The 27,520-nt window shown below is 31.9% G+C and overlaps 3 protein-coding genes and 1 long non-coding RNA gene across 4 annotated transcripts; 2 read left to right on the top strand and 2 right to left on the bottom strand.

The window, feature by feature from the left end:
• The first annotated feature begins 61 nt into the window (after positions 1–61).
• RhoBTB (Rho-related BTB domain containing) lies at positions 62–17,604 on the top strand. The gene is made up of 19 exons (XM_090115362.1): positions 62–215; positions 1,798–1,980; positions 3,263–3,366; positions 4,175–4,258; positions 4,587–4,700; positions 4,992–5,199; positions 5,534–5,626; positions 6,006–6,161; positions 6,868–6,953; positions 7,222–7,348; positions 7,641–7,778; positions 9,118–9,231; positions 9,954–10,124; positions 12,264–12,451; positions 12,748–12,805; positions 13,061–13,194; positions 13,601–13,722; positions 14,375–14,465; positions 15,078–17,604. Exons 2-18 carry the CDS (start codon positions 1,801–1,803, stop codon positions 14,446–14,448), a joined length of 2,151 nt encoding a protein of 716 aa, XP_089971488.1. The 5' UTR covers positions 62–215; positions 1,798–1,800; the 3' UTR covers positions 14,449–14,465; positions 15,078–17,604.
• Positions 17,605–20,974: 3,370 nt separating this feature from the next.
• NHP2 (NHP2 ribonucleoprotein) lies at positions 20,975–22,392 on the bottom strand. The gene is made up of 2 exons (XM_090115495.1): positions 22,092–22,392; positions 20,975–21,679 (listed from the first exon to the last, which is right to left on the bottom strand). The coding sequence occupies exons 1-2, from the start codon at positions 22,328–22,330 to the stop codon at positions 21,448–21,450; spliced, it is 471 nt and encodes a 156-aa protein (XP_089971621.1). The 5' UTR covers positions 22,331–22,392; the 3' UTR covers positions 20,975–21,447.
• A 453-nt stretch (positions 22,393–22,845) lies between these two features.
• On the top strand, positions 22,846–27,518 carry LOC149898200 (ADP-ribosylation factor-like protein 3). The gene is made up of 5 exons (XM_090115397.1): positions 22,846–22,960; positions 23,043–23,303; positions 25,299–25,431; positions 25,790–25,893; positions 26,782–27,518. Exons 1-5 carry the CDS (start codon positions 22,958–22,960, stop codon positions 26,824–26,826), a joined length of 546 nt encoding a protein of 181 aa, XP_089971523.1. The 5' UTR covers positions 22,846–22,957; the 3' UTR covers positions 26,827–27,518.
• Positions 23,753–24,925, bottom strand: LOC149898201 (uncharacterized). The gene is made up of 2 exons (XR_016458067.1): positions 24,635–24,925; positions 23,753–24,549 (listed from the first exon to the last, which is right to left on the bottom strand). It is a non-coding gene; the product is annotated as an uncharacterized LOC149898201 (long non-coding RNA).
• Positions 27,519–27,520: the final 2 nt, after the last annotated feature.

Below are 27,520 nucleotides of genomic sequence, written 5' to 3'. Positions count from 1 at the left end.
CGCGTTCTTAAAAAATGACGTCAAAATTCTGTGGTCAAAATCATCAGCTGCTTTTGACAGTTCTAAGTTGTTTTGAAAATATTATTTTGTCAATAAAAATAAAGTGCGATGTTTTCTATCGACTCAATAAATTATTTCGGTATTTAAAAGGGGTAAGAAAAATAAAAGTGATGCATTAAAATATTATTGAATGTTTACCTTCATTTAGGAGTGAGGTATGTTTAGCAGATCTGTTTGTATTAGAGTTAAATGGAGCTAACATAATTCGTTCATTATTAAATTAATGAAACATTTTTTTATTTTAAGGCGTGCATTTTTTTTTTGCTTACATGTAGCAGATATTGTATACATTATACAATAAGCAGGGAAGATTTTTTTTATTTTCTAAACTCAAATACTCAAATCAATAAAAAATATTTTATTATTAGAAACTGACATCTTTATCAAGTAACATCTAAGGCTATTTATCATTCCCAATCAATTTGATTGAAGTTCTGGCAAGCTGCTAGTTATTATTTTTATATACTTAAGTAATATTAATTGAGCGAGATAGCAAAATAATTTGATTATAGATACATAGTTTTAAAATAATAATGGATAAACATGAATAAAAATTAAACCTTTTCTATAAAAACTACTATTATCTATACTAATATTATAAAACTGAAGTGTTTGTTTGTTTGAACGCGCTAATCTCAGGAACTACTGGTCCAATTTGAAAATTTTTTTCGGTGTTAGATAGCACATTTATCGAGGAAGACTATAGGCTTTATATCATCATGCTTACACCAACAGGAGCGGAACAATGCGGGTAAAACTATGGAGCACAGCTAGTCTACTATATTACCAGCGCTTATGATTTTCAACACTTAAAGTATTTAAATGAAAATTTATTAAACCCAAAAATAATACAAATTTGCTATAATAATAATATATACAGGTCATATAAGACCAAACTCATTTTAATACCTTACACAATGTGTTTATTACCAATTATTATATTATCTGGTATTACTAAAAACACAATAAAAATCTTATAGCAGAAAAGAAACGGCAGCAAATTTACACAACAATAACAACAGCAAATTTTGAAAGTTTGCTAAATACAGTCACTGATTAAAATATTTTCTGTTTGTGGTATCTAATCTGTAATATATAATCTAAAGAAATGAAGCTATAGAATAATAATTTGTTTTAAAATACTTACATACTTAGTATACTTAAAAGCATGGCCACAACATATTATATCAGATAAAACACACACAATTTTTCTAGTGAAAGTATAAAAAGTGGGTAATATCAAAGAACTTTATTATTAAAGTATCTTATTTTATTAAAAAAATGCTCCATTGTGTTATCCATTGCACTCTGCAGGTAGATCAACATTGGACTACCCTCAAATATTTTTCATTTTAAACAGTTGTTATTCAAGAGAAATAGGTCTATTTAAATTAATCAGATATTTTATTTACATAACATATTTTTTTATTATATTATGCAGTAAAATGGTTATGCCTTGAGTTTAAATTTTGAATTTTTAGTTTGGTGTGCATCTGCGTGTATTTTGTAGAGGGCGTATGTTTGTATGTACGCACATACGTGCGTGTGTGTATGTGTAAGTGTGTGTGCGCGTGTTTTTGTATGGGCATAATTTCACAGAATATATAATAATAGTACTGATAATGTTATGCAATTGTTCATCAGGTTATAATGCATTCATGATCCTCAAATTTCGTAAGGATCATCAAGCAATTTCTATATTTAATTATAAGTCTTTTAAACTTAATTTAATTACAGATAATGGACAACGAGCAGCCCCATCAGGAGTTAGTGAAATGCGTGGTGGTCGGCGACACGGCGGTGGGGAAAACGCGTTTGATATGCGCCCGCGCATGCAACAAGCATGTGTCTCTGTCGCAGCTGATGACCACTCATGTGCCTACTGTTTGGGCGATTGATCAGTATCGGATCTATAAGGATGTGAGTTTAATGTTGATATGTATTTTGTAGCTGAATCATGAGAAGTTGTCATAACCACAGATTACTACATAGTTACTGTCCTAACTTCGCACGGCCATGTAGGCTCGAAGTTTGAACAATTGTTAAAATTTTTGAAGTTTATTTATTTTATTCGTGAAGGGAAATAAGTATTCGGTTGAACGGTTATAGATTGCTATGTTTATTATTTAGAATGCGTCAAAATTCTTCAATATCACACTCATGTTTTACCAACGCGGTTCTACTGCATTCATCATGATAAAACTAAGTAGTTTTATTTTCTATTCGCCACACGATGGTGATATTATTTACTTTTATCGTAAAAATAATGAAATAACCAAACGAGTAACAAGTACCTAACCAAGATCTAGATTATCTTACCGCTAACTTTACAGCTCAATTATTTCGAAATAATTAATAGAAAATAATCTTTAATTGATCACATGCTATTTTACAGCAAAGAACGTTGAACTTTTAGAAATCTGTGCTTAGCATGACGCCATTAACCTAATGCATTTTAGGTGTAACCCAAGTGTTTACTGTATGGCTACATTTATTCAGCGTTATAAAATGAGGTCATACCACTATATAATTAAATTTTTATCCAAATAGTTTACTGAACATTAAAGTTTAATCTTAGAATTTTTTATCACGCAAATAGCTGCACTGAAATTTAATTTCAGCGGATTTTCTCGTACAAGCGATGTAATATAATGCAGCTTAACTCAATCCTTTAGACATTTACTACCTAATATTGCATAGTAATAGAAGCCCTGGTTTTTGTAGAAATGTTTGTTAATTTCGATTAGTTTGAAGGGTGCATGAGGCATGAGCCGGACGATATATTTCTTTCCTTACCCTTTCTATTCCTTTTCTTTATTTCGCTGATCAATTCTTTGCATATACATACCATACCTTTTACAGTCGGCAATCCATTTGTAGAAGGTCTGCATATCTTACGCCGCTGCAAATGTTTGTGGGCGGTGAAAAAAAAATCTTGAAAATCTACGAAAACAGGAATATAAATTTAGTTTTTCGTAAATAACTATTTATGCTAAATAATATAAAGATTAATACCAAACTCCGCAAAGTTCTTAGAACTTAAGCTAATAAAAATGATAATATGATAAAATTAATTTCAAACGAATTGACGGGAATTTTGAGGCAAAACAAATTTTTTAATTGTAGAGCAATAAACACTTCCATTTAATTATTTTTACTGATTTCAAACTTATCATTTTATAACGATGTTTATTCGTTTTAGGTGTTAGAAAGGTCCTGGGAAGTTGTAGATGGAGTGAATGTATCGCTGAGATTGTGGGACACTTTCGGAGATCATGAGAAAGATAGGAGATTCGCTTATGGAAGGTAACTATGATATTTTTTTTGTTTATATACTCTTTCATATTATGTAAGTATGTGAATTATTATTATTAAAAGATATCAGTCATGCCGGGGTATTTTTAATACATTTCAAACGGTTTTAATTATTACCAAAGTATATTATTATGTAGTGATTGCATTTTTTGGGAATAGTGATTAAAAATCTCTCAGGTTTTATATCATTATTGAAATTAAATATGTTCCTGATTCATAAATATTAGTATTCATAGGATAGGCCTTTCTGAATAATTGATATTGAAAGCATTTAAAATGTTATCTATGCTTTACAAAGTATTAAAAGCATATCAAGGACGTTCTGAAGCTCTTTCATTACAGTCATAACTGAGCTTGAATATTCACATTTCAAACAGAATTAACTGCAATAAAACTGTTTTAAAACCATACTTTATAGTACTACCAAGTTTACTAAAAACATACAATTTGATACCATAAAACAATGACACTACAGATTTAAATACATTGATAGCCTTTAATGACTGAACAAAATAAACTTAACGACGTTTAGAATGCATATGAGTCATTAATGACAATTTCTGAATCTAGGTAAGCTTTTAAATTATACCTAACGAGTTTTATATTTACTACTACTATTACTAGCTTTCTGTCCGGGGCTTTGCCTGCCTAATTACATTTACTTTTTTACAACACTTTTAATATTCCTAAAATATGATAAGATAAGTATCAATATATCATAGACGTTCATTAATTTTTTTGTAATTTTCAAGATCGTTAAATACAGTTTTTTACGTTATGCCTTTTTGTATACCTACAGATCCGATGTGGTGCTTTTGTGTTTCTCCATAACAAATCCAATTTCTTTGAGGAACTGTGGTGCCATGTGGTATCCAGAAATACGGTAAATATAAATAATATTATTCTTTTATGATTAAAAGTGCGATAAGGAGCAGATGCGATTTTGTGCTTATGGATAATACCTAAAAAGTCAGAGGCTCTCTGAAAATAGTACGAAAAGAAAATTTAATGCATTTTTCAATTTCTTTGAATATTTTTCTTCGTTAGGAAATTCATTTCGTACTTTTCTAAGAAAGAAACGTTTCGGTTGTGAGTAGCTTCTCCCTTCACACATAATAATAAATTTTCTTATGTTTATTGCAATTAATTATTTATCAATGTAATAACATTAATTATATTATATAATCTTTATAGTAATGTAATAATTTTAGACGATTCTGTCCAAACACGCCGGTTCTTCTAGTGGGCTGTAAAAACGATTTACGTTATATGTACCGTGATGAAACGTACTTGAACTATTGTAAGGATAGAAGTCCTTTTATAAGGTAAGCTAGATGATTTTTTATTTATATAATAATATGCATGTAGTAGTTAAGTACAGTTAATAAAAACAGAAATAGAAATTTTGTGTTAAGATTGTCGAAACCTCCGTATCCGACTCGAAGGACCAATGTTAAATATTCAATGTACGAATTCCGGCTCACTTTATTATTATTTTTTTTTTTTTACGTTAAGGCATGTTAAGAAATTGAACGACCATATTATAAAATGTAGAAAAATAAATTTAATAATAATAGTTATGTCCCTTATTATCCTGAAATCGATGTAAATTGTAGGGCGCCAAGAAAAAGCGATCTAGTAATGCCAGATCAAGGGCGGGCTCTAGCACACGAATTTGGTATCTATTACTACGAAACTTCAGTGTTTACGTATTATGGAGTGAATGAGGTTTTCGAAAATGCTATACGAGCCGCCCTTATAGCGCGGAGACAGCAAAGATTCTGGATGACTAACTTGAAACGAGTTCAAAGGCCTTTATTACAGGTGAGATAGTAAAATATATATTTTAATTATTGAATACTACAAAAATCAGACTCACAAGTCTATTGAAAGGTTGTCAAAAATGTTTTTGTAAGTAATTGAAATTATTCGTAGCAGTAATATTCAAAGCTATTGTGTCGCTCGTTACAAAACTCTGCTTTTTATATGCATAGGCAGACTTTTGCATTGGACAATTTTTGCGTGATTGTGTGTCTGGTTGCTTAATGTACGTAAATATTTTATTCAAAAATACTGATCGAATATTTTCAAATTATTATTTTTTTGTTCGAGTTAACTTTTAATGGTTTTTTTTCTATTTTCTTTTATAATGTTTTAGGCCCCATTCAGACCACCGAGACCGTTGGAGCCAGAAGTTTCAGTTGTTAACAGTGTATATCTGGACAATATGGCAACATTATTGCGACAACAGGTAATTCTGTTATCCTCATATAAAAACGTATAATAATAATCAAATCACAAATACATATATTGATTATAATCTTGGAAAACAAGTAGACATTCATAACCGAAAATTTAGCATAATCTTACGAATTATAATATGTTTAAATCAAGCAAAATTTATTTTAAATAACTCGGAGTTTAGACCATTAAAATCATATAACGTCCCTACTACTAACATAAAAGAAACATCAAAAGCTCATCTAAAAGAATCGAATTCATTATCTATATTTAAACAAAACTTAAATAACATCACATCCACATAACGAAAGACATCACACAAAATCAAGTAATCATTTTAATAATTTTAAATACTTATAAGTTATAATTAATATTATTTTCGTCCACAGTATTTCTCAGACATGGTGATAATCTGTGGCGCGAAAGGATTTCCGGTCCACAGATTCATGATGGCGGCCGCGTGTGAAGCGTTCCATAGACTACTGACCACAGACTGCATAAGTGTGTCCGCGGAATTAGCGAGGAGCTCTAGTGAGAGTAGTATGGTAAATCATATAAAAATATATAATCTTTTATTATGTATGAATAGTATGGTAAATATATAAATCTAAAAAGTTGTTTGTCTGTAAAGTCGGTTTACTGACGATAGTTGAACGTGACAACGTCCGATTGTGCTTCTTTGTCGCTCGTTCCGCGCTCTCGCTTGCACTTCAAGCCTTACATGGAACGCCTCAGAGCGAGGTAACGCCGCATGAGTCATATTTTTTCGTGCGTGCAGCCGGCTCTATCGAATTATACGACGTTGTCACGTCAAAAATAATTAATATCTATGAACATAAAAAGAAAAACCCGCATAGTTCTCGTTCCTGTGGGATATCCGGGATACAAAGTAGCCTATCTCTTATTCTCTGTCTTCAGCTACCTACATAACAGATTTCATTGTAATCGGTTCAGTAGCTTTTGCGTGAAAGAATAATAAATATCCATCGTTCCATTCATCTATTCATCCATACTCAAAAACTTTCGCATCATCACTACATAGTATAAAACAAAGTCGCTTTCTCTGTCCCTATGTCCCTTTGTATGCTTAAATCTTTAAAACTACGCAACGGATTTTGATGCGGTTTTTAATAGATAAAGTGATTCCGCGGGCGGTAAGCTAGTTTATAATATTAGTAGGATTTTTGTGTATTATGAAAAATAACAAACGTTTAGATAAATGTTTTATTCTGAATCGTTCAAATCCTTTAGGTTAGCAGTATGGGTGAAGCCACAACCGGAGATTTCAATGAAGACACTGAATATTTAATCCGCCAGGACCAAGCTAAACAAATGAGGTAATTTATTTGACCATATTTAAAATGTAAATATATTTAATTTTATGAATTTACCATGATAATATAATAATTTAAATACCTGAGATGAATATCAGTGCATCTTTTCAGTAGTTTATATACACACAGAAATGAAATAGTATATTTTAAGTAGATTTTTGTATTTTTTTACGCTCAAAGGACATCTACAGTGGAAACAAAATATAGGTTGATGATGATGGTAATTTTAAATGTTTATTAATTTTAATACCTATTGTTTGTTTGTTTTCAGAGTTTGGGATCAAATAAAACGTCGTTCATCCTGTCAAATTCTGCCAGTCAGTGATAATTGTAAAAAGCCGCCGGACTTATACAGAGAAGTCAACCATCCCGCCATTTTATCTATAAAAGTTGTTAGGGTAAATAAATATAATTACTATTATAATATATATAGTTTAGTAAGTAATTTCAAATCACTATTTTAAGTTTTTCTATGTCTTTGATTAATAATTATTATTTAATAGAATGTACGCCGGTTTTACACCTTGCTGACAATGTCCCTGATAGCCTATTTTATATGTTTTGATGTATATTTTCAAACGCTACCTATAGGTGTATCTGACAGAAAAGAATACCAGTAAGTCGTGAAATCGACCCTAAAAGAAAAAAAAAACATAGAATTTATCTCTCGTACATTTTTTCTCGTTTTAGTGTGACAAGATTCAACACGCAACGTCTCAAACTCAAACAATAGTGACAATGAGTAAAATAATATCTCAAAACGTGATGCAGGAAATCATCAATTTCATATACACCGGCGCAATGGATAGCAACGCGTTCAAACAACAAGTGCGTATGAATATCGATCTTATTACAAGGGTATAAGCGGCAAAATCGATTGGCTTGTTTTTAACGCTCTAAAGGCTTGGAATACACTGGGTGTAGTTTTTTGATGAAGTTGTACAGGATTTAATTTAATAGGGCTGTAGGTATTGATGAATTCGATTGATGAGGAATATTTTGAACATTAATTGTTTAAATCTCGTATTATAATTTAAATGAAAAAAAAAGTTAAACAGTGATCATACTTATACTGTTCATTTTTACAATAAGTAATTTAGAACCTTTATTTCTTAACGGCTCTTTTGATCTCGTCTGATTAAATGTATTTTGGAAGATCATTCAACTAAGTTCTCCCAAAAAAAACACACATAGTCTATCTTAATAAAAAATGTCGAAGACACCCGTCTATATCGAATGATTCATATTGATTGTCACGCGTTTTTTAGCATGTTCGAAATTACAATCGGTGCACAATAAATATACCAATATATATGGCAAAAAAAAATAACAGCTATAAATACATATAAGAAATTTAAAAATTGTACCCCATATTATATCTCAGTGTATTTCAACCTTTAGCTTCTTATAGTAGACAGTATAACTTAGTACATACACAGAAGTACTCAATAAGTAATTACTTATGTTACATTGCTGCTTAGAGACACCAAGTTTGCTTCATTATTTTATATTCTATGTATTTAAGCTCTATAGTTATATAATTCCAAGTAAATAAATAAAAATAACATTAAATTAATAATATGTTCTGCAGTCCGCTGCTATTGGATTACTACTGGTAATTTTTATTATTAATAAATAAATCATAAATCATGATTATTAATTTTACATTTATTATTATTTGTTATCTATATTTTATACTTCATTTGATTACGTCACACTTCGCTTAGGTTTATTTTTTGCTTCGTATATTTTAAATATGTATTTTCATATTTTTTCTTAAATGCATGAATTTTTTACACGGTAGAATATAAGACTAATATTATATTTATTGCTGAAATATTATTGAATTTCTTCGCTTAAGGCGAAGGAAGATTTTTGCGTTCCTGTGTATTATCTACATAAAACACATAATAATTAAATACATAGTATGAAAAAATAGGCACTCAATAGGTAGTTTAAATAGTGAACAAGAATGTTGATTTGTACCAAACACATTCATGTTTATTTTATCATTTAATTGTTCTATATTTGTTTCATAATTTAATAGATGTGGTCATTAAATACATATTTGTATAGGTATTATTAAAAAAAACAATTTTTTTTATAAAGACGCATGTAGTTTTAGAAATATATATAAAAAAATTACAGTAGGTCGGTATGTTCACAGGAAATACGCCAAGCGGCTGAGCTTTTGGGTTTCCACGAATTGACAAAACTAACTCAATTTATATTGGATCAGCATTTGTTATTCGACAAGGGATTCATGCTGCAGTTTCATACGGTATCTATTTTTAAAATTATTGATTCAATTAGAATTTAAGTTTCGGAGAATTTAAATAACTCTCCATAATTAATTATAATTAGGTAAATATGTGAAATAATCCATACTAATATTATAAATGCGAAAGTAACTCTGTCTGTCTGTCTGTTACTCAATCACGCCTAAACTACTGAACCAATTTTCATGAAATTTGGTATGAAGATATTTTGATACCCGAGAAAGGACATAGGCTACTTTTTATCCCGGGAAAATGACACAATCCCGGAAATCCCACGGGAACGGGAACTATGCGGGTTTTTCTTTGACTGCGCGGGCGAAGCCGCGGGCGGAAATCTAGTATGTATATATAAATCTCTTCACTTAACCGATTATAATAAAATTCGCACACCATGTGCAGTTCGATCCAACTTGAGAGATAGGATAGTCTAAACATGTAGGTACGGGAGAAGCCGGGGCGGACCACTAGTATATAGTATTTTCTTGTGTTCGTTTTCAAAGGAAAACCCGCATAGTTCCCGTTCCCGTGGGATTTACGGGATAAAACCTAACCTATGTGTTAATCCAAGTTACCCTCTATATGTGTTCTAAATTTCATTGTAATCGGTTCAGTAGTTTTTACGTGAAAGAGTAACAAACATCCATACATCCATACATCCATACTTACAAACTTTCGCCTTTATAATAGTATTAGAATAAGATTATATGCATATATTTTATTTCAGCCACTCCCTCAAAGGCTATGCGACATGTATGTAGAAAGGAATCTATTCGCTGACGTCACGTTCGATCTAGATGATGGGATACATTTGGCTCATAGAGCCATGTTGATGGCCAGATGTGATCCCATGAAAGCCATGTTTCAGGGACACTTTAGGGAAAGCACTTCGAGAGTGGTGAGTGACCAGAAATTATGTATTAAATTGTTGTAAATCAAATAAAACTGCAATTTATTTATTAATAATACAAAATAATTTGGAAAATCCAAAAGTGCACGCCTCATAATTTTTTTTTAATAAATATTTATTAATTATTATTTTTGTTTATTTAATAACAATTAAACCACATCGAATCAGACCCTGAAAAATGAAAGGGTTCTATTCCTGAGCATACTCAAGCGTAAGAGAAAAAAAAAGACTCGATTAGTAAAGTATTTCGGTCGCTATCGTGTTAACAAGAAAAAGGATCCGCACATACAGACACACGGACGTCCAAGACAGAACTTTTTTAAACTGTTTTTTAACTAGTTTAAATAACAAAAATGACATCAAAAATATCATGAACGTTAAAAATAGTGTTTTTTCTTAATATGTGTGTGTATGTATTATCATACAAGTGCAATGTATGATACATAAAGACATTTTAAGTTTGAAAAATCAGATGTTTTGCGCGAAGTGACAGTAGTACCCACCTCAACGCTTCGCTTATGAGGCGTGCAATAAGGCAGCAAATAGGAGTCAAAAAGTACAAGAGGTCACTTATCAAACAAGTAAAATATATTACCTAAAAGTTACTGAAGCATACTTGACTGTGTGTAATATAACAGGTTTTCTTTACCTAAATGTTTGATCTAGATTGTATTTTTTTAACTGAAATAAGATTTAGATGAATTAATGAGTAATGTACGATAATACGTGGGCCACACTGAAAGTTTTGCGTAACTCATAAATAAAACAATTTATTTGAGTAATATTATATTTACTACTTTTTAAAGTATCCTCCGTTACATTTAAAACACTCTTTCATACGTTCAAACAATTTCTGGAGACATGAGGACCATTGGTCCGAGGGTATGTTTTCTGCGTGCTGTTTGTAAGCAATCACGGCCTCTTCTGGCCACGTAAATGTCGAACCACTCATTGAATCTTAGATTTTTGGGAAACCGAAGAAATTGTACGATGCTAGGTCAGGACTGCGTGCGGCATGGGTCACGTGCTCTATGTTTTCATTAGCCAAAAATGACTTTGTTTTGGTCGCGGTGTGCGCCGGAGCACTGTCATGGTGCAACAGGATGCAACCTCTAGGTCGCTTTTCCCTCATTTTTTCTAAGACATTGGGCAAACAAATAGTGGTGTACGACTCAGCATTAACAGTATTTTGTAGCTCAAGTGGTATAGTGCAGACAGAACCCATCTTGGAGAAAAAAAACGCAATCATTTGTTTGTCGACCCTTCTCGCCTGCCTTAATTTTGTTGGTTTCCTGTCACTTTCAACCACCCCCAAAGAATATTGGTGATTTATTTCTGGAATATAACAATATATTCATGTTTCATATCCTGTTACGATATTATCCACAACATTAGAATGTCCGTGATTGTACTTTAATAGCATTTCTTTACACCAATCTACTCGATGTCGTTTTTGTTCTGGAGTGAGTTTGTGAGCAATCCACTGGCAACCAAGCTTCCTAATTTTGAAATGTTCATGTAAAATTTTCTGAATTTGGCTCATACCAATCCCCAAATGTCCCCGAATCTCCTAATAAGTGATATGGCAAATTTCTTAAATTAGTCGTCTGACGGTAGCCATATTTTCCTCCGTGATCGCAGTTCAGGGTTGACCTTCACGAATGTCATCATGGAGAGAAACATGGCCGCGATGAAATTCAGCATATCAATGCCTTACAGTCCTCAACTAAGGTGCTTCCCTCCAGAAAGTATTTTAAAGGCGAGCAGTGCAAGCTTTCGGAGAAAGTGAACTTTTAAAATCGTAAAAAATCACCGCCCTAAAATTCTTTCGTGCTAGTTCCATTTTTGCTACGGATAACGAACTTCAACTTGAGATAAAAAACAACAATGACAAGTTCTTCCCGCCCAATTTTTTTTTCTACAACTAATGAGACTTCATATGTTAAAAAAATATAACATTCAAAATTCAAACATTTATGGGTGGCCCGCAACGCAAAACTTTTAGTGTGCACTAGGTAGATAACAAACGATTAACTTTTTCCCTTCGATAGTTATTTTCAAGTAAAACTGAAACAATTGCATTGCAAAATAGACTTAATCCTCTACACATAAGGTTCTTTTCCCCAGATAACATTCCCCGGTGTTAAAATGTACGCGTTCCACATCCTGCTCTGCTATATCTATTGTGATAAGATTCCCACAGTCGAGCCGACCAGGTGTTTGGAGTTATTGGAGTTAGCCAATAGACTGTGTATGAATAGATTGGTCAATTTGGTCGAAGCTAGGGTTATAGACCAATTGCAACATCAGGACAGGTAAGAGGTCAATTTAGTGTTAAAACAAAAAACTAAACCGCCTGCAAATCGTTAGAACAGGACAAAATTTAAATGGGAGGCTCTTACTTAAAAAAAAATAACGTAGGTAGATAGAACTTTTCTGTCTTGGTAGCACGAAAGATATTTGCCTATAGATTTTTGAAAGAGCTTACTATCAAAAAGTAAATATCTCATTTACAATTTAAGAGCTTACTTTCAAAAAGGAAAAAGGTATAAAAATAAATATCACATTAATTGTAATATTTTTTTTAAATATTTTATGGCATTGATTTCAGAGTCGGTGATGAAGATAATGTCGTTGAAATCGCACTGTCGTTACTCGAGGCTGTAAAGGTAACACATTTTTGTACTTTTCTTTCTATTCTTACGAACTTTCAATCGTTTATAATGTAATGGAAAATTTGCAGCTGTTTCCTAATGCTACTTGATTGCTAAAGCGGATATTGAATTGAAATTTAAAAAAAGTTTTTATCGTTCTGTATAATTCATAGTTTGCACGGATATCTGCAATAGTTACTTAATGATCGCCTGTGCACACTTAACGATTACACCCTGTATATTCTGTGGTAAAGTAAACGCAATCCCCAGTTACACAACGCGCACAATCTCTCGGAATGGTGCACTTGGCGGCTCTGCGGCGCGTACGACAGAGTGTGCAGAGCGAAACATCTCTCGCAGGCGTCTAGGGAATACCTCGCTGATAATAGGTGGCCGCCGGTTTGGTGAGTTGTTTTTTATAACTACTACAATAATAAAGCTTTAAAACTAACTAATATAGCTTTAAAATTGTATAAATATATATAAAAAAATATTGAACTTTTTTTTTGTGATGACGTTTTTTCACCGGATTTTTTTTATTTTGTGTTGTAACTGTTTATTGATATTATTTTATTTATAGAAGTTTTTTAACTAAAAATGTTTGTGCGGAGCGTTGTATCGAGATTCGCTTTAACATTTGCACTTTGCACGTTACAAATCTATGAAAATTCAATGTTCAATAAGTTCCACATCTTAAAATTTAAATTTTCATCTTTAACTCGCTTATAACTGTTAGCTGTTAGTAACATAACAGTTAAAAAATATTTTTTTTTACAAAAAACATCACATCAATAAAGAACTTCATTACAGGTACGTCAAAGAATTCGACTACTATCAAAAGTGCTTAGCAGAACAATCGAAAGAATTGAAGGAGATTCGACCCACCACGTCCCTTCAGGCCAGCCAACAGACTGGCTGTCTTTGTTTTACTAGTAAGTACTAAGTTGTATGTATTTTGTCTATTATATAATACTAGATTTCCGCCCGCGGCTTCGCCCGCTTTTTCAAAGGAAAACCCGCATAGTTCCTGTTCCCGTGGGATTTCCGGGATAAAACCTATCCTATGTGTTAATCCAAGTTACCCTCTATATGTGTGTTAATTAATTTCATTGTAATCGGTTCAGTAGTTTTTACGTGAAAGAGTAACAAACATCCATACATCCTTACAAACTTTCGCCTTTATAATATATATATTAGAATATATTAGATATATTAGATATATTAGACTAGCGGTCCTCCCCAGCTTCCCTCGTGGTGGTACATATTTACGTTTTCTCTCTATAAGAACCATCTAGTACTTCAAGGAACAGTATAAAAAAAGAATTATCGAAATCGGTCCTTCACGCGTGATGCCGTGACCAAGGGAAACATTTTTATATACCTACTAGCGGTCCGCCCCGGCTTCGCCCGTGGTACCTACATGTTTAAACTATCCTATCTCTCAAGTTGGATCGAACTGCACATGGTTTGCGAATTTTATTATAATCGGTTAAGTGGTTTAGGAGTCCATTGAGGACAAACATTGTGACACGAGATTTATATATATTAAGATAGAGATTATAGTAGTGAATGATATGTGTACAGGTAAGGTGCGGCGTGAGAGCGGCGCGGACGCGTCCACAGCGCTGTGCCGCACCGAGCCGCCGCAGCCGCTCTGACACTTGCCGCACTGGAGGTGAGGGCTGCTCGTAGTAAACAAATTGGTTATCTGCAACAAACTTATATCTAATACACTGGAGATTTCAGTACCTGTATGTTTTTTATCCCTTTCACAAAAAAAAAAAAATAATTTAAATTTCATAAAAAAAAATACAGGCGTCATTCATCGTCATATTTTCTTGTTACAAGTTAATGTTCATACTGAAATCTCCAGTGTATTAGATATAAGCTTCTTGGTTGTCTGTAAAGTCGGTTTACTGACGATAGTTGAACGTGACAACGTCCGATTGTGCCTCTTTGTCGCTTGTTCCGCGCTCTCGCTTGCACTTCAAGCCTTACATGGAACGCCTCAGAGCGAGGTAACGCCGCATGAGTCATGTTTTTTCGTGCGTGCAGCCGGCTTTATCGAATTATAAGACGTTGTCACGTCAAAAAATATTATTGTAAGATTTACTTAAAGAATTTTTTAGCAAAACAACGTGAACGCACGAAAAGTTCATAATTTAAAATAGCGTACATAGACACCCAGACTGATACTTCTGAAATTCTAATCCAAAGCCTTTTGATATTTTACCAATATGTATAAATAAATGTACTTAATAATAATTAGTGTATGTTTTATCACCAGATCGCTTCGTCTCGCGGTTCTCCTGCCGGTCTCCATGTGCTTCATGAGCACAATACTGACTATTCTAATTATATTTCACATCTACACTTAAACGCCATTGTAATATATGCACTCGTTCTATTTTGTAGGCTGTATCTTTTAATATTGACATTTTATAAGTTATAGATTTTTTCAAACGTCTTTGACATGAAAGTTGGCTGTATGTATAAAAACCCTTGCCTCTCTGTATGGACGGGCAAAGGAATTAATCATACAGCCAAACTTTATGTCAAATGCAAATATTATGTCAATATTCTAAGATATACCTAGCCTGTAAACCAGATATATAGTACAAGCGGATCCATAATAAAATAGCAATCTAATTAATGCACTAAATTCGAATTTTAATGACGTCTGGTTATTATTGTCTTGTCGAATAATTAAGTATTAATTTAAGTCAGTAAGTTACAAATATGTACTTTGCAATGCAAATACGGAATGTGATTTTGTCGTAATGATTTTTGTAGGCGTATAGTTTGGCCAGTAATTAAGTGTGAGAAGATATGCTCATTAATTTAATTCAATATCTGTGCTAAAGAAAAAAAAAATCATAACGTATTTTAGAAAAATGTAATAACGTCTAACTACTCTCTCTATTATTATTTGACTGAAACATAATGAGCTTACAGAATTTTCCAAAAGTAAGCAATAATACCTTAAAACATTATAACGCACTGCCCTTTACTGAACGGATAAAATGTTTATTTAATCTTAGTATTTAAGACCGGGGCAGATCTATCGCGTGAAATAACACTGATACCAATTTTTTCATAATTTCACCTTTTTCTAACTTTTCTTACTATACCAAAGAGAGAAATCGTAGGTCAAACGGTAAGTAGGATTAGTAGGAATGACATAAAAAGGTTTTTAACATAGTTTTTAAAGGTAGGTTTTGAGAAAACAGTATGAGTAGATATTTGATTACTCTTGGTACAAATTCAGTTGGTAAGTTTTAGAACTGTAATGTATGGAAGAAAAGAAAAGAAGAAAACATTGTCGGAGTTTAGTACAGATATTGGAAACACGCCTTAAATCTTGACTGTTTACGTGAAGTGAACTTTTTAGTATTATTGAATGTGTAGCAATATAAAATGCATACGATACTAATTTTAACTATTTTATTGTAATTGAAGTAAGAATCACTTTATAATGCATTATTTAAGTCCTTATAATAAATCTGAATACGCAAATAGAATTTACTAAAGACCACATACAGTGGATAGTTCTGTACATTGTTCAACTTATTAACTCCTAATGGGTATTCGATCAATAATAATATAATATTTATTCGCACGCCATCATTTGTAGATATTTAAGACTAGATCTGTGTATTTAAGTCTTCAGATCTTGGAATTTGGAAAGTCATTCGTCCGACGTCCACAGATAAAATTTTCCCGCCATAACTGATATGTCAATGTCAAATTGCACATTGACAACTAAAAAAATTTACCATAATGCAGGACCGACACTGTCATATTGCATGACATGCAAAAGGTGCATGAAGTATCTACAAATACTAACGCTCCATTGTTTTACTGTAGTGTGATAAAATGAAAATTACCGTCGCATTGTTTATTGAATGTTTGAAGATATGCGTTGTATTAAGCATGACCATCTTAGGTCAGTTTAAATCTCTTCCATGTTATGTATTTGTATTTGTCATTTACTTTGACAATGTTGATGAATGCGGTGGTCATGGGTTAAACCTATGGGTTAAACGGTGTCCTGCCCGCTAAGCTAGGTGCTTTTGTAGATTTAAAGGTTTTGATGAGATCTAGAAAGTAATATTATTTTGAAATGCGTAGGTAATAATTATTATTAATAATTATATGGAAGCTAGATAAGCGGTATAAATGGTAAGACTTTAACAAGCTTCACAGAAAGGCGATTTTAGGGAATCATGTCACGCACGTTTTTTTTCATTTAACTAACTAAATTGATTATGTAGTTTAAGAAACTAGGAAGTTTTAAATTGTTTTGTTCGAGAGCTGTCGTGTGTTTGTTAAAAAAAAATCACATAGTGTTATTTGTTACTGTTGTGCATGTAGGAATTTGTATTTAATTTTCTCTCTCTAAAATAATTTGTGTTTAACACGTGATATCATATTATGTGATTTGGAAATAAACAGTTACTTTGTTAATAAAGATGATTGTAAATATATATTTCGAGTGTATAGAATTCAGTTTTAAAGTAGAGTATACGCTTAGCGCCTTTAAAAGAAATCTGAAAACCAGAAACTGGTTTTCATAAAATAAATTACTTTAGATTAACATAGAATGTACCTGGCAACATTGATGCAAAGCTTTTTGGCGCATAATCTAAAATGTACCTATTTATTTAGAAACTGTGATAGTCTCTGTGATTTTTGAGGGGATTGAAATCGGTTCTTCACGCCTCAAATAGGGCAAATTTTGTTCTATAGAGTTAACTTAGTTCAAAACTCCTATTTTATTGAAAATAATTTTAGGAAATTTTAAATGTGTATCATTAATTTGTAGGGGCTTGTTATGTGCGGGTGTAATAAAAGATGGATAACTACGCAAAGGTTATATTTCGTTAACTACATATATTTATTCGGTATGTAATTAATATTCGACCTAATGCGACCAACCCGCGTCCCGACAAGCCCTTAACTGTTCATGCATAGCGCACGAACTGTTTATATACGAGTTACCGTGTGAACCTATGGTGTGAACCTTAGATTAAGGATTGGTCTCCGCGCGCGCGCGCTACGACTAGATACCGCCGGCGTACTTGAAAAATGCGGCAACTAATAGTACGCCGAATTCGGCGTACCCAAGCCAGTCGTGTCACAAGCATTGTGTGGAGAGGGCGAACCGATAGTTTATAAAGATTTTGAACAAAATCTGAAGTAAAATGCCTCTTTGTGTCATAAAACTATTTAAAAATAATACAACAAAAAATAAGAAAGACACTGGAATCACGTACCATCACTAAGTATCGTATTATTCGAAATTTCTCCTTTACTTCGAAAATTTTGTCTACGAAAATACGACGCCATTCAGTGTTGCCGTACTGCATATCCAAAAAAATACACGTGGTTGAGGAAATCTTTTAGCAATAATTTGAACTTTTTTTTCAATAATATTACTAACACATATATAAAAAATTATAATACCAATAATTTATTTCTGTTTAACCATGTTTAACTGACTCATATAATGTGTTATTTTTTTATTTCCGCTTTTTTACTTTTAAACAACCTTTGTGACTATAGTATAGTAGCGTCGCAAGTGGATTTGAGTCGCATGTTCATGGATTCGATTCCCGGCCAGGTCAGGATGAAAAAAATATTTTTCAAACTTCTTTCCAAGATTTCAAGCCCGATTTCCCATTTATGAGGTAAAATTTATGTAGCTGGCACCACAATTCTTCACACACACAGCACACTAGCGTTGTTACAAATTGCCTAACACACACTACAGAAATGAGTTGCCGCACTCACAGAGCTATTGTTTTTAGGTGGGGCGGTATCTAGTCGTAGCGCGCGCGCGGAGACCAATCCTTAATCTAAGGTGTGAACTTTCTTAGTAGGAACTACACTTGAGATATTTCGGTAACTCGTAAATTGGCTTGTCGTCGCTACAAATTAATTTTATCGAATTAGGTTAAAGTAATAATAATAATTTTGCCTTCACTTGATAACTTGACTTCGCTCGTTTGATTTGGTTGCTACTAGCTCCCAACTTTTTTAACTCATATCTTTTGTTGTCTGTCTACAACAGTACCTACACCATTTTTGTCTTTACGAAGCATATAATGCTATTGAATGTGTGAAGAACCGATAGGTGAGATGATTAATTTATTTATTAAGTATATAAAATTATTTTTCGAACACTTCATCGCTTTTCCCGCTCCTTAATCGTTATAAAATTATTTTTGCAATGTAAATAAATAATCAAAGCGAAGAAAAGCGCTGTATGTTATGATTTTGCGCACAAATGTAAAATTTAAAGAGCGCTCCATATATTTGTGAGAAAAATATTATAGTAGATTGTGTAGGTGGATTTTATTTGGATAAGGTAGGATTAACATGTGTGTCTAGATGCCTTGATAAAATATAGCTTAGTTTATGTCATTTCATGCTCGATAAAAGCACACGTTACGTTACGTTATTAATTTCTAATCTGAATATAATATGTATATTTTTTAATCAAGATATTTAAGTAGTTTTGAAATTCTAAGATGAAGTTGGTAATCATTACAAATTTGCAGATATATCGTCAAACAAAAACTTATGAGGAAAAAAAAGGATAATCCTCTATGGTCTTCGTTTTTCGTTGGCAGGATTTCGCGGTACTTTTGAAAAAGTAGGTATTTAAAAAAAAGGAGTGTATTGTATTGTAGGTTCGGTTTTATTAGAATTAAAACATAGGATATAAATTTGTAAAATTATAATTCGATTTTACATTAATGAACGCAGTAAGAATTTAAATCGTTATGATTATGAGATTTGAAGAGAATGTATTATTTTTGAAATCTGGCCGAGGTTTACATTTTAATCTTGAATTTTATAATTGTAATTGTACCTAGTCATAATGAATAATCGATTTCAAATAGAGTATGATAGTGATAATATATTTCTGCACTTTACTGGGTATTTTTCAACTTTTAATATAGCCGTTGTATATTTATGACAATCATTACATGATGAAAAGCTTCTAAAACAATAAACAAAACCAAAATCTAAGTAATTAAAATTGAAAAACATTTCCGCCATAATTTTCACGCCTACATATCAAAGTACTAAGCCATTCAAAGAATTTTATATAGTATGAAATATTGTGTTTCGCCTGGCTCTGGTCTATAACATTTTTCCTAGTCTTATAATCCATCTTAAAATAATGCTAGGTCATAATTATAATACTATTTATTAGAATTTGCTTTGAAATGTTTAATTTATGATAATAAAAAAAAAGCAGATTTAGTACAAAGGAATCAGAATTATTGCTATTAAAAATGTATTTTCGGATCACACTTTTTGGATAATCATAAGATAATGATCTCATTATCAGTGCACTCTGGAGCAGGGTTTAATTCGTAAATAATTGCTTCAATTATTAGTATTTAATTGATAATGAATGGGGGATAACTGAAAACTCTAATGTAAGTACACAAAATAATTATTTCAGGAAACAGTTTCTAAGTTAAGGATATGCTGATATAGAAATATTCACAAGAACATGACTATTTTATGAGATTATGAAAGTTTATTTATAAATTTATACTCGAAATTTAGCTAACTTATTATTTTAATTAGTTACTCTGTATCAATTCATGTTATTTACAATATCTGTTAAATTCCTCTTAAATAAATAAATTATATATCACTTTTATTAGCAGTTTTTAAAAAGGAGACATCTTTTGTCTGTCTACTTGATCCAAACAATTAGAAACTGTTTTCTGAAACCTTTGAATTTCAGATTGACGTAGCTTAAGCGTTTTAGTATTCTAGTGCATAACAATGTCTGATGTATTTTGCCAATCTTCACTGTTGGTTAATAACGATCTGCCATTTTTTACCCATAGATTTTAATAAGTGTAATTAATAAATGTATGTGTAAATATGTTTGTTTCTTTTCACCGCTATCCTCAAATTTATAGCAGGTTTTTTGAGAAATAACTTATACAATGACAAAATTATTACTAGGTATTTATTTTTATAGAGTTTTTGAACTTGCTAGTTTAAGTAATAACTTTGGTGTGTACTCAAAACACAAATAAAACATTTTTTCAATAAAATTAATATTGATCAAAAGATTCAGTGATTCTGCAAGAACATGCATGATATTTAACTTCTAAGACAAATAAATATTTATGAAAAATAAAACAAACATGTTTTTTAATATTTATATTTTACCTTTTTGGAACATAAAATTACATTTACCTTACATATTAAAGTTTATAACACTACTTATCCTAATTGGGTATTTAATAGAACCTAGATAATCATACAACTTTTCAATTTGATTCATCAAAGTTAATTGCATGCACAGAAATCAATTAAGTAAGTTTGATCATCTGGAACCACTAAAAGCCTTATAAAAAAATAACTCATACTCTGACATGTTTATTGATGAAATTGCAGGTTTTAATATACCATCCTTATAATTCCTTATTTTTGTAGCTTTAGACATCTTCTCAATTAAAAATGTGACTTCATAAATGTCTATAGTAAGATTACTGCAAACAACTCATTTAATGTGTTTTACTGTATTATTTCTCATTGCAATATAATTAAAACCTCTAATCTTTTCCCAGTATAAAAATGGTCAAGAACATGTTATAGTATTTATCTAATAACTCTACCTATAAAGGATGTCCTAACAATTTGATCTCGCTTTTAACTTCATCAAACAAATCTTTATATTCTTCATGCTCTTTAACAAGGACCATGATACAGCCTCTCATGGTTCCCATGGCTGCTCCTATGTCTTTTCGACTGGGCGTGTAACAGTATGGTACATCTTTTTCTTCACAAACTGCAGGCAGGTGACACATGATTTCTATTGGTGAAATGTCCCCGGCGAAGACGACAATACTGAAATAAAAAGGTAATTATCAAATTATGAAATTGGTGCATGTAATGTGTAGTGTAAATAATTTGTTTTCTTAATATTGAGTAAGTAGTGAATGTAAGACTTTATTATAAGTAAAAACCTTTTAACATAAAATAACTTTTAATATAAAACCATTTACATTAAATGTAAATGGTTTTATCTCAACTCAGATTACATTCATACATAATTATGTACATGTAAATATCATGCATTGGAAAGGTTGAATATATAAAATATGGCTAACATTAGAAAAAAAACCTCAAAACACTCAGTGATAGTCAACGTATTGTGTACAATGTAAAATAAGATAGTAAGTTAGAATTTAAAATTGAGGAAATGATAAATGCGTATACATAACCTCAAATAAGCGTATGAAACAAAATGTAAACATACCCTTTTTCACCTAATCGGAGCTGCTTTTGGACGATTTTAAGTCCGTTTTTAATATAATTCTTGTGTCCTGAAGACTTCTTGATTAATTTGTATATCTTCTTGCTTAGTTTTTTTGAAGCCATCGGCTTTGCTATAACACTGCAGTGATCAATTTTATCGTCATAACTTAATGACTCTGTTTTTATGCTTACATCTTTTACGTCTTCTTGGTCTACAGGTTCTTGCTTGATTTTACCCATTTTAAGTGGAATTTGTAATATTTCTAAGCTAATAAAATTATACAGTATAATATTAAAACACGTGTGTGGCTTATTTCACGCGTTGTTTGTTTGACTTTGACAAACGTAAATGTTCATAATTTTTAATTGACGCTGTCAGTCTGACATTGACGACAGATAATGCAGATACAGATTAAAAACTAATCTCAATGGTAAAGTATAATGAAACAGTAAAGTTTTGTATTATCGTTATATTATAATATCAAAATATACTTTAGTTACCATCACTGGAAGTCGAAATATAAATAGGTTTAGCATTGTAGAACACTATTTATGTACTATGATTTTTTATTCAATTCAGTGTTTTAATTGTTTTAATTTTATAATGTGTAAATTCGTAATAATATTTAGATGACGATTATATTTTGTAGGTATGTATTAAGCTGTGCAAAATTAAAGAAAGAACTTAGAAAATAAATCCTCAATTCAAAATCACAATGCAGAATGACATTCAAAAAATTAAATTTTATCGTTATAAATTTGTGCGTTTGCCGCCTACCGGTTACCATGGTAACGCTGTCGCATCAACAATGTTTACGCTTTTGCGTTTATTGAAAATAGCTATTTTTCTGTTCTAAGACAAAAAGTATGGTAAGTGGATTATTTTTTTCATAATAGAATATAACTAAGTAAAGCAATGTATTGGAATAACCATTTAATTTTACAATTCCAGGGTCTTTTAAGTATTTTAAAAAAGCTGCGATCGTCTACAGAAAGGGAACTGCGTCTATTATTATTAGGCTTGGATAATGCAGGTAAAACGACTATATTGAAGCAACTAGCCTCTGAAGATGTGACTCAAGTGACTCCAACTGCAGGATTTAATATAAAATCGGTTTTATCAAATGGATTCAAGTTAAATGTGTGGGACATAGGTGGTCAAAGGAAAATCAGACCTTACTGGAGGAATTATTTTGAAAATACGGATATTTTGGTGAGTAAAAATATTAAATATCGGTATTAAAGTAGTATTTTACACCTGCATTCCAATTGCACAACATTTCTCATTAACTCATGTTTGATTTTCACCTTGAACTTCTCATAGAGCTTTATTCATAATTTTATTATAATTTAATAACTATAAAATATTTTACAAATTAATATACATCAGCTGTGATGAGCATGAACCATACACATTTTTAGATCAAGATTTTTGTTCTTCGCAAAGTTTTGTATTAGGTACTTCTTATCTTATTATAATATAACTAGCGGCCCGCCCCGGCTTCGCCCGTGGTACATATGAAAAATAGATGTTGGCTGATTCTCAGACTTACCCGATATGCACAGAAAATTTCATGAGAATCGGTCCACCCGTTTCGGAGGAGTATGGAGACTAACATTGTGACACGAGAATTTTATATATAAGATAATAATAAATGAGGAGCTGGGGAACAAAAGCGGACTTGTCCAATTAATCAAATTTTACACTAGAGCAAAAAAACTGAAATAGGTATATGCATATGGGCTGTAATTTTGTGCATTTCAGTATAATTAGTATTAATACAACATAATTACTAATAGCCTGCTTGTTGGTCATAAAACTATGCGTTTTATTTTATTTTTTATTTTTTTGTAATGGACAAGTCCGGTTTTGATTACAAAAGGTGGACAACTCCGGTTATGATTGAAAGAGTTATGGACATGTCCGGTTATGAAAGAAAACTAGATTCTATTATTGTATTTTTTTATTTAAAAATTATATGAACTCTCCCACGTCTGGTTCGCAACAGTCACAATCGTCACTGTGGTCGTCGTCTTCGTCATTTATTTGACTTGTTTCAGCAATTGCCACTGGTGAGGTATGGAATATATTGTTTTTAAACCAATCAAGCTCTTGATTATCCATCCAATTATCTCCGAATTGTTTCTTTAAGAGTGTTTCAACATCTTTTTTCTTGTTTGGTTTTAGTTCATTAACCATTGAAAATCTTTGTAGTAAACTCGGATGGGTTTTTGTCATTTTTAACAATGATACAGCATTTTCTGATGATTCATCTCCATAATAGGTGTTTAAGACTTTCACACCAAAGTTTACGTGATTTAATAATTAATAATATTCATATAGTAGTTTGCGGTTGTAAACAATTTCGTTTAATGTCAAAGTCTGGCACTTAAATTTTCCCTTGCTATGTTCACACGCAGACACGAAATTCAAAGCAAGGGGGTCTTTATCTGCGTACCTAAAACAAAATAATAGCAATTTTAAATTCATCATAGGTTAGAATAATAACAAACACGCACCGGTAGGTATAATTTTACACTCACTTCGATTCCCTGTTGTTTTGCGCTTGCCGTCCTGTTTTTTTTCGTTTACGTGAGCCGTCATTTATATTGGCCACTATTTCTTCGATTCCGTCCATAATTTTGTCGGTTTTCTAGGAAAATTCTTCTCAAAATTACGAAAGCAATGACCGTCACACAGCTGATTATCTTTTTTTTAATTTAGCAGTGTTGCCACAACTGATTTAGGGATATCATAACAAAAAAACAATGATTTTTTTTAGACTTGTCCGGTTTTGTTTGACATTTTTCGTACTAACGGCAATTCTCCTTACGTTTTTGTCCGGTTTTGATTGGAGAAAAAAATCCCTTAGAATTTTAATAAATTTCTAACAGGACAAGTCCGCTTTTGAACGAAATCATCATTTTTAACAATTTTTTTCTCTAAGATCGGACCGCTTTTGATACACAATACTCCGGGGTTCGATAGATATGAGCTTAAAGAGTGCAAAAAAATAAAAATAAAAAATTCGAGTACAGTGGACAAGTCCGCTTTTGTTCCCCAGCTCCTCAAATATTTGTAAATTCTACCTTATGGCAATTAAGCTTTAACTAAAATACTGAATAAATATTAAGAAGTTTCATTTCACCCACGTGATATTATTATTATTGGTATTTATTTTCAGATATATATGTATTTTTTTTTCAGATATATGTAGTAGACTGTTCAGATCACCAAAGACTACAGGAAACTAGTTATGAATTAGCGGAATTGTTGCAAGATGAGAAACTCAGGGGAGTTCCACTTTTGGTGTACGCTAATAAACAGGATTTATCTACTGGTATGTGTTGCTAAATAAAATTAATATCAATTGTTTATTAACTAGGAAGGAAAAATTTATTTTTTATTGACTTGTTCATTTATTTTTAAATCTATTTGTTGTCACACTGAGAAATGCTAATACACAAATTTAAACTCAAACATGTTTTTATTAAATTCAACTTCTAATATAAGCTTTGGAATTTTTTATTTCAAATTATTCTATTGTGTGCATTATTGTGTGCTCTATTCTTGTTTACAATAAAATACTGGGGAATTTCATATATATTTTCAATTTCCCAGTCATAGTATTTTAACAACAGTTTATTTTGGTTTCTTCTCAGTTTTTAAAATGATAAATAAATAAAATCTCTTAACAGCTCTACCAGCAAGTGAAGTGGCGCAACATCTCGGCCTGCACTTGATAAGAGATCGCACTTGGCAGATACAAGCGTGTGTTGCTACGGACGGGACTGGGGTTAAAGTATGAAAAATATTTAAAAAAAGACGGGTTGCACTCCGGGAGTGCCGGCAGAAGTGAAAACTTGATTATTAACGTTGAGCATGTTTGATATCCATCCGTCTTACACTTTTCGATCAGGTCACGTGTCCTGACGCGAGTTTAAGATTTTATACCCATTACAGAAAAAGTGCTCAACGCCGCTAAAGAAGTTTTCACTTCAAAAAGTAACAATATTTATTATATTGTGTGTGCCGAGTACACGTGTCAGAAGTGAAACTTCTTTGGCAAGATTCAAAGATATCAAAATCGTCGCCTTACGCTATTATGGCTGGCGTCCACTAGGCGGATCGGGCCGGGCCGCATCGCAACGCAAAAATACGCCGGCCTATGTTTTGTATGAAACATCGTCCATTAGCGACGGATCGGGTCGGGGCGGGCCGCAACGCATTGGCGGATATCGCTTCGCAGGCGGATTTCTGCCGGCGGTGCGCTGCGGCCCGGCCCGCCCCGACCCGTCTAGTGGACGCAGGCAGGCGGATGTGAGCGGCGAGCGTCTGTTAGATAAAATCCGCCTAGGCGATCCGCCGTGCCCCGTACAGGTGGACGCAGGAGCAAACAGCGCGTCCATTAGAGACGGCCCGTTGCGATGCGGCCCGGCCCGATCCGCCTGTAATGGACGCCTAGCATTACATGACGGTATTGCCATGACGCGACCTTGAAATTTTACTCTCAACGCGCCTAAAGAAGTTTCACTTCAAAAATAAATACATATATTAAGTAGAAAAAATATTAAATGTGTTCTAAGTGTTAACTACAATATACTTTATGAACAATCAATTGCTACATTATCTATTTTCTGCATAACATTAATAATAAATATTATATTTAATAGTGATTTATTTTTTGCAGGAAGGCATGGAGTGGGTGTGTAAGAATATACCAGTCAAGAAATAAAGCGGAAATTAAAGATAATCGGCACGTAATAATATTGTATTTAATTTTAGAATTATAATATGGTACCAAGAGATTCCACTTTTTATGTCTAAGGAACTAACGTAGATTCCTTCTCATACTTTCTAATTTATATCCGTTCTGTATTTCAAATTGTTAGTTTTTTTGTTTGCCAACAAACAAGAAATAAGCAGAATTTAGGCGGCAAATTTGATATGACCGGTAATTTATATATAGTTAGTTGTACATATTATTCTTTGTTTTTGGTAAAAATTTTCATCTAAAATATGAAAGATGAATAGGTATGCTATATTTATTAGGCTATCAGCAGAATAAATAAGCTTCTTAAGATATATTTACATAGCACAAATTTATACGCTTGTACTAAATATTATATCGTTAAGAAATCGCATATTTTTTAGATTTTAATTAATAATTCTAAAATTCTTATGCCGTCCGCGTCCCTGAGAACTAAATATTGTCTGCACTCTTTTTTGTAGATTATTTTGGAAATATTTTGTATGAGCTGTTCATGATGTGTAATAGAAATTATGACAAAATGTAAGCTATTTACTAAATTTGGTTAAAGGTTAAAAAAAAATATTTATTTTTGCACTTTATTAAGGTACATAATATATCTATAACTAGTCATATTAATTTTAAAATAATGAGGTAATAAAAATAATAAAAGTACATA

Source organism: Colias eurytheme, chromosome 23 (assembly GCF_061535395.1).
Source record: "Colias eurytheme isolate Ceu_HAF_F1 chromosome 23, ilColEury1 Martin Lab GWU primary, whole genome shotgun sequence".
Lineage (NCBI taxonomy): Eukaryota > Metazoa > Arthropoda > Insecta > Lepidoptera > Pieridae > Colias > Colias eurytheme.
This window is presented reverse-complemented; position numbering and strand designations above follow the sequence as displayed.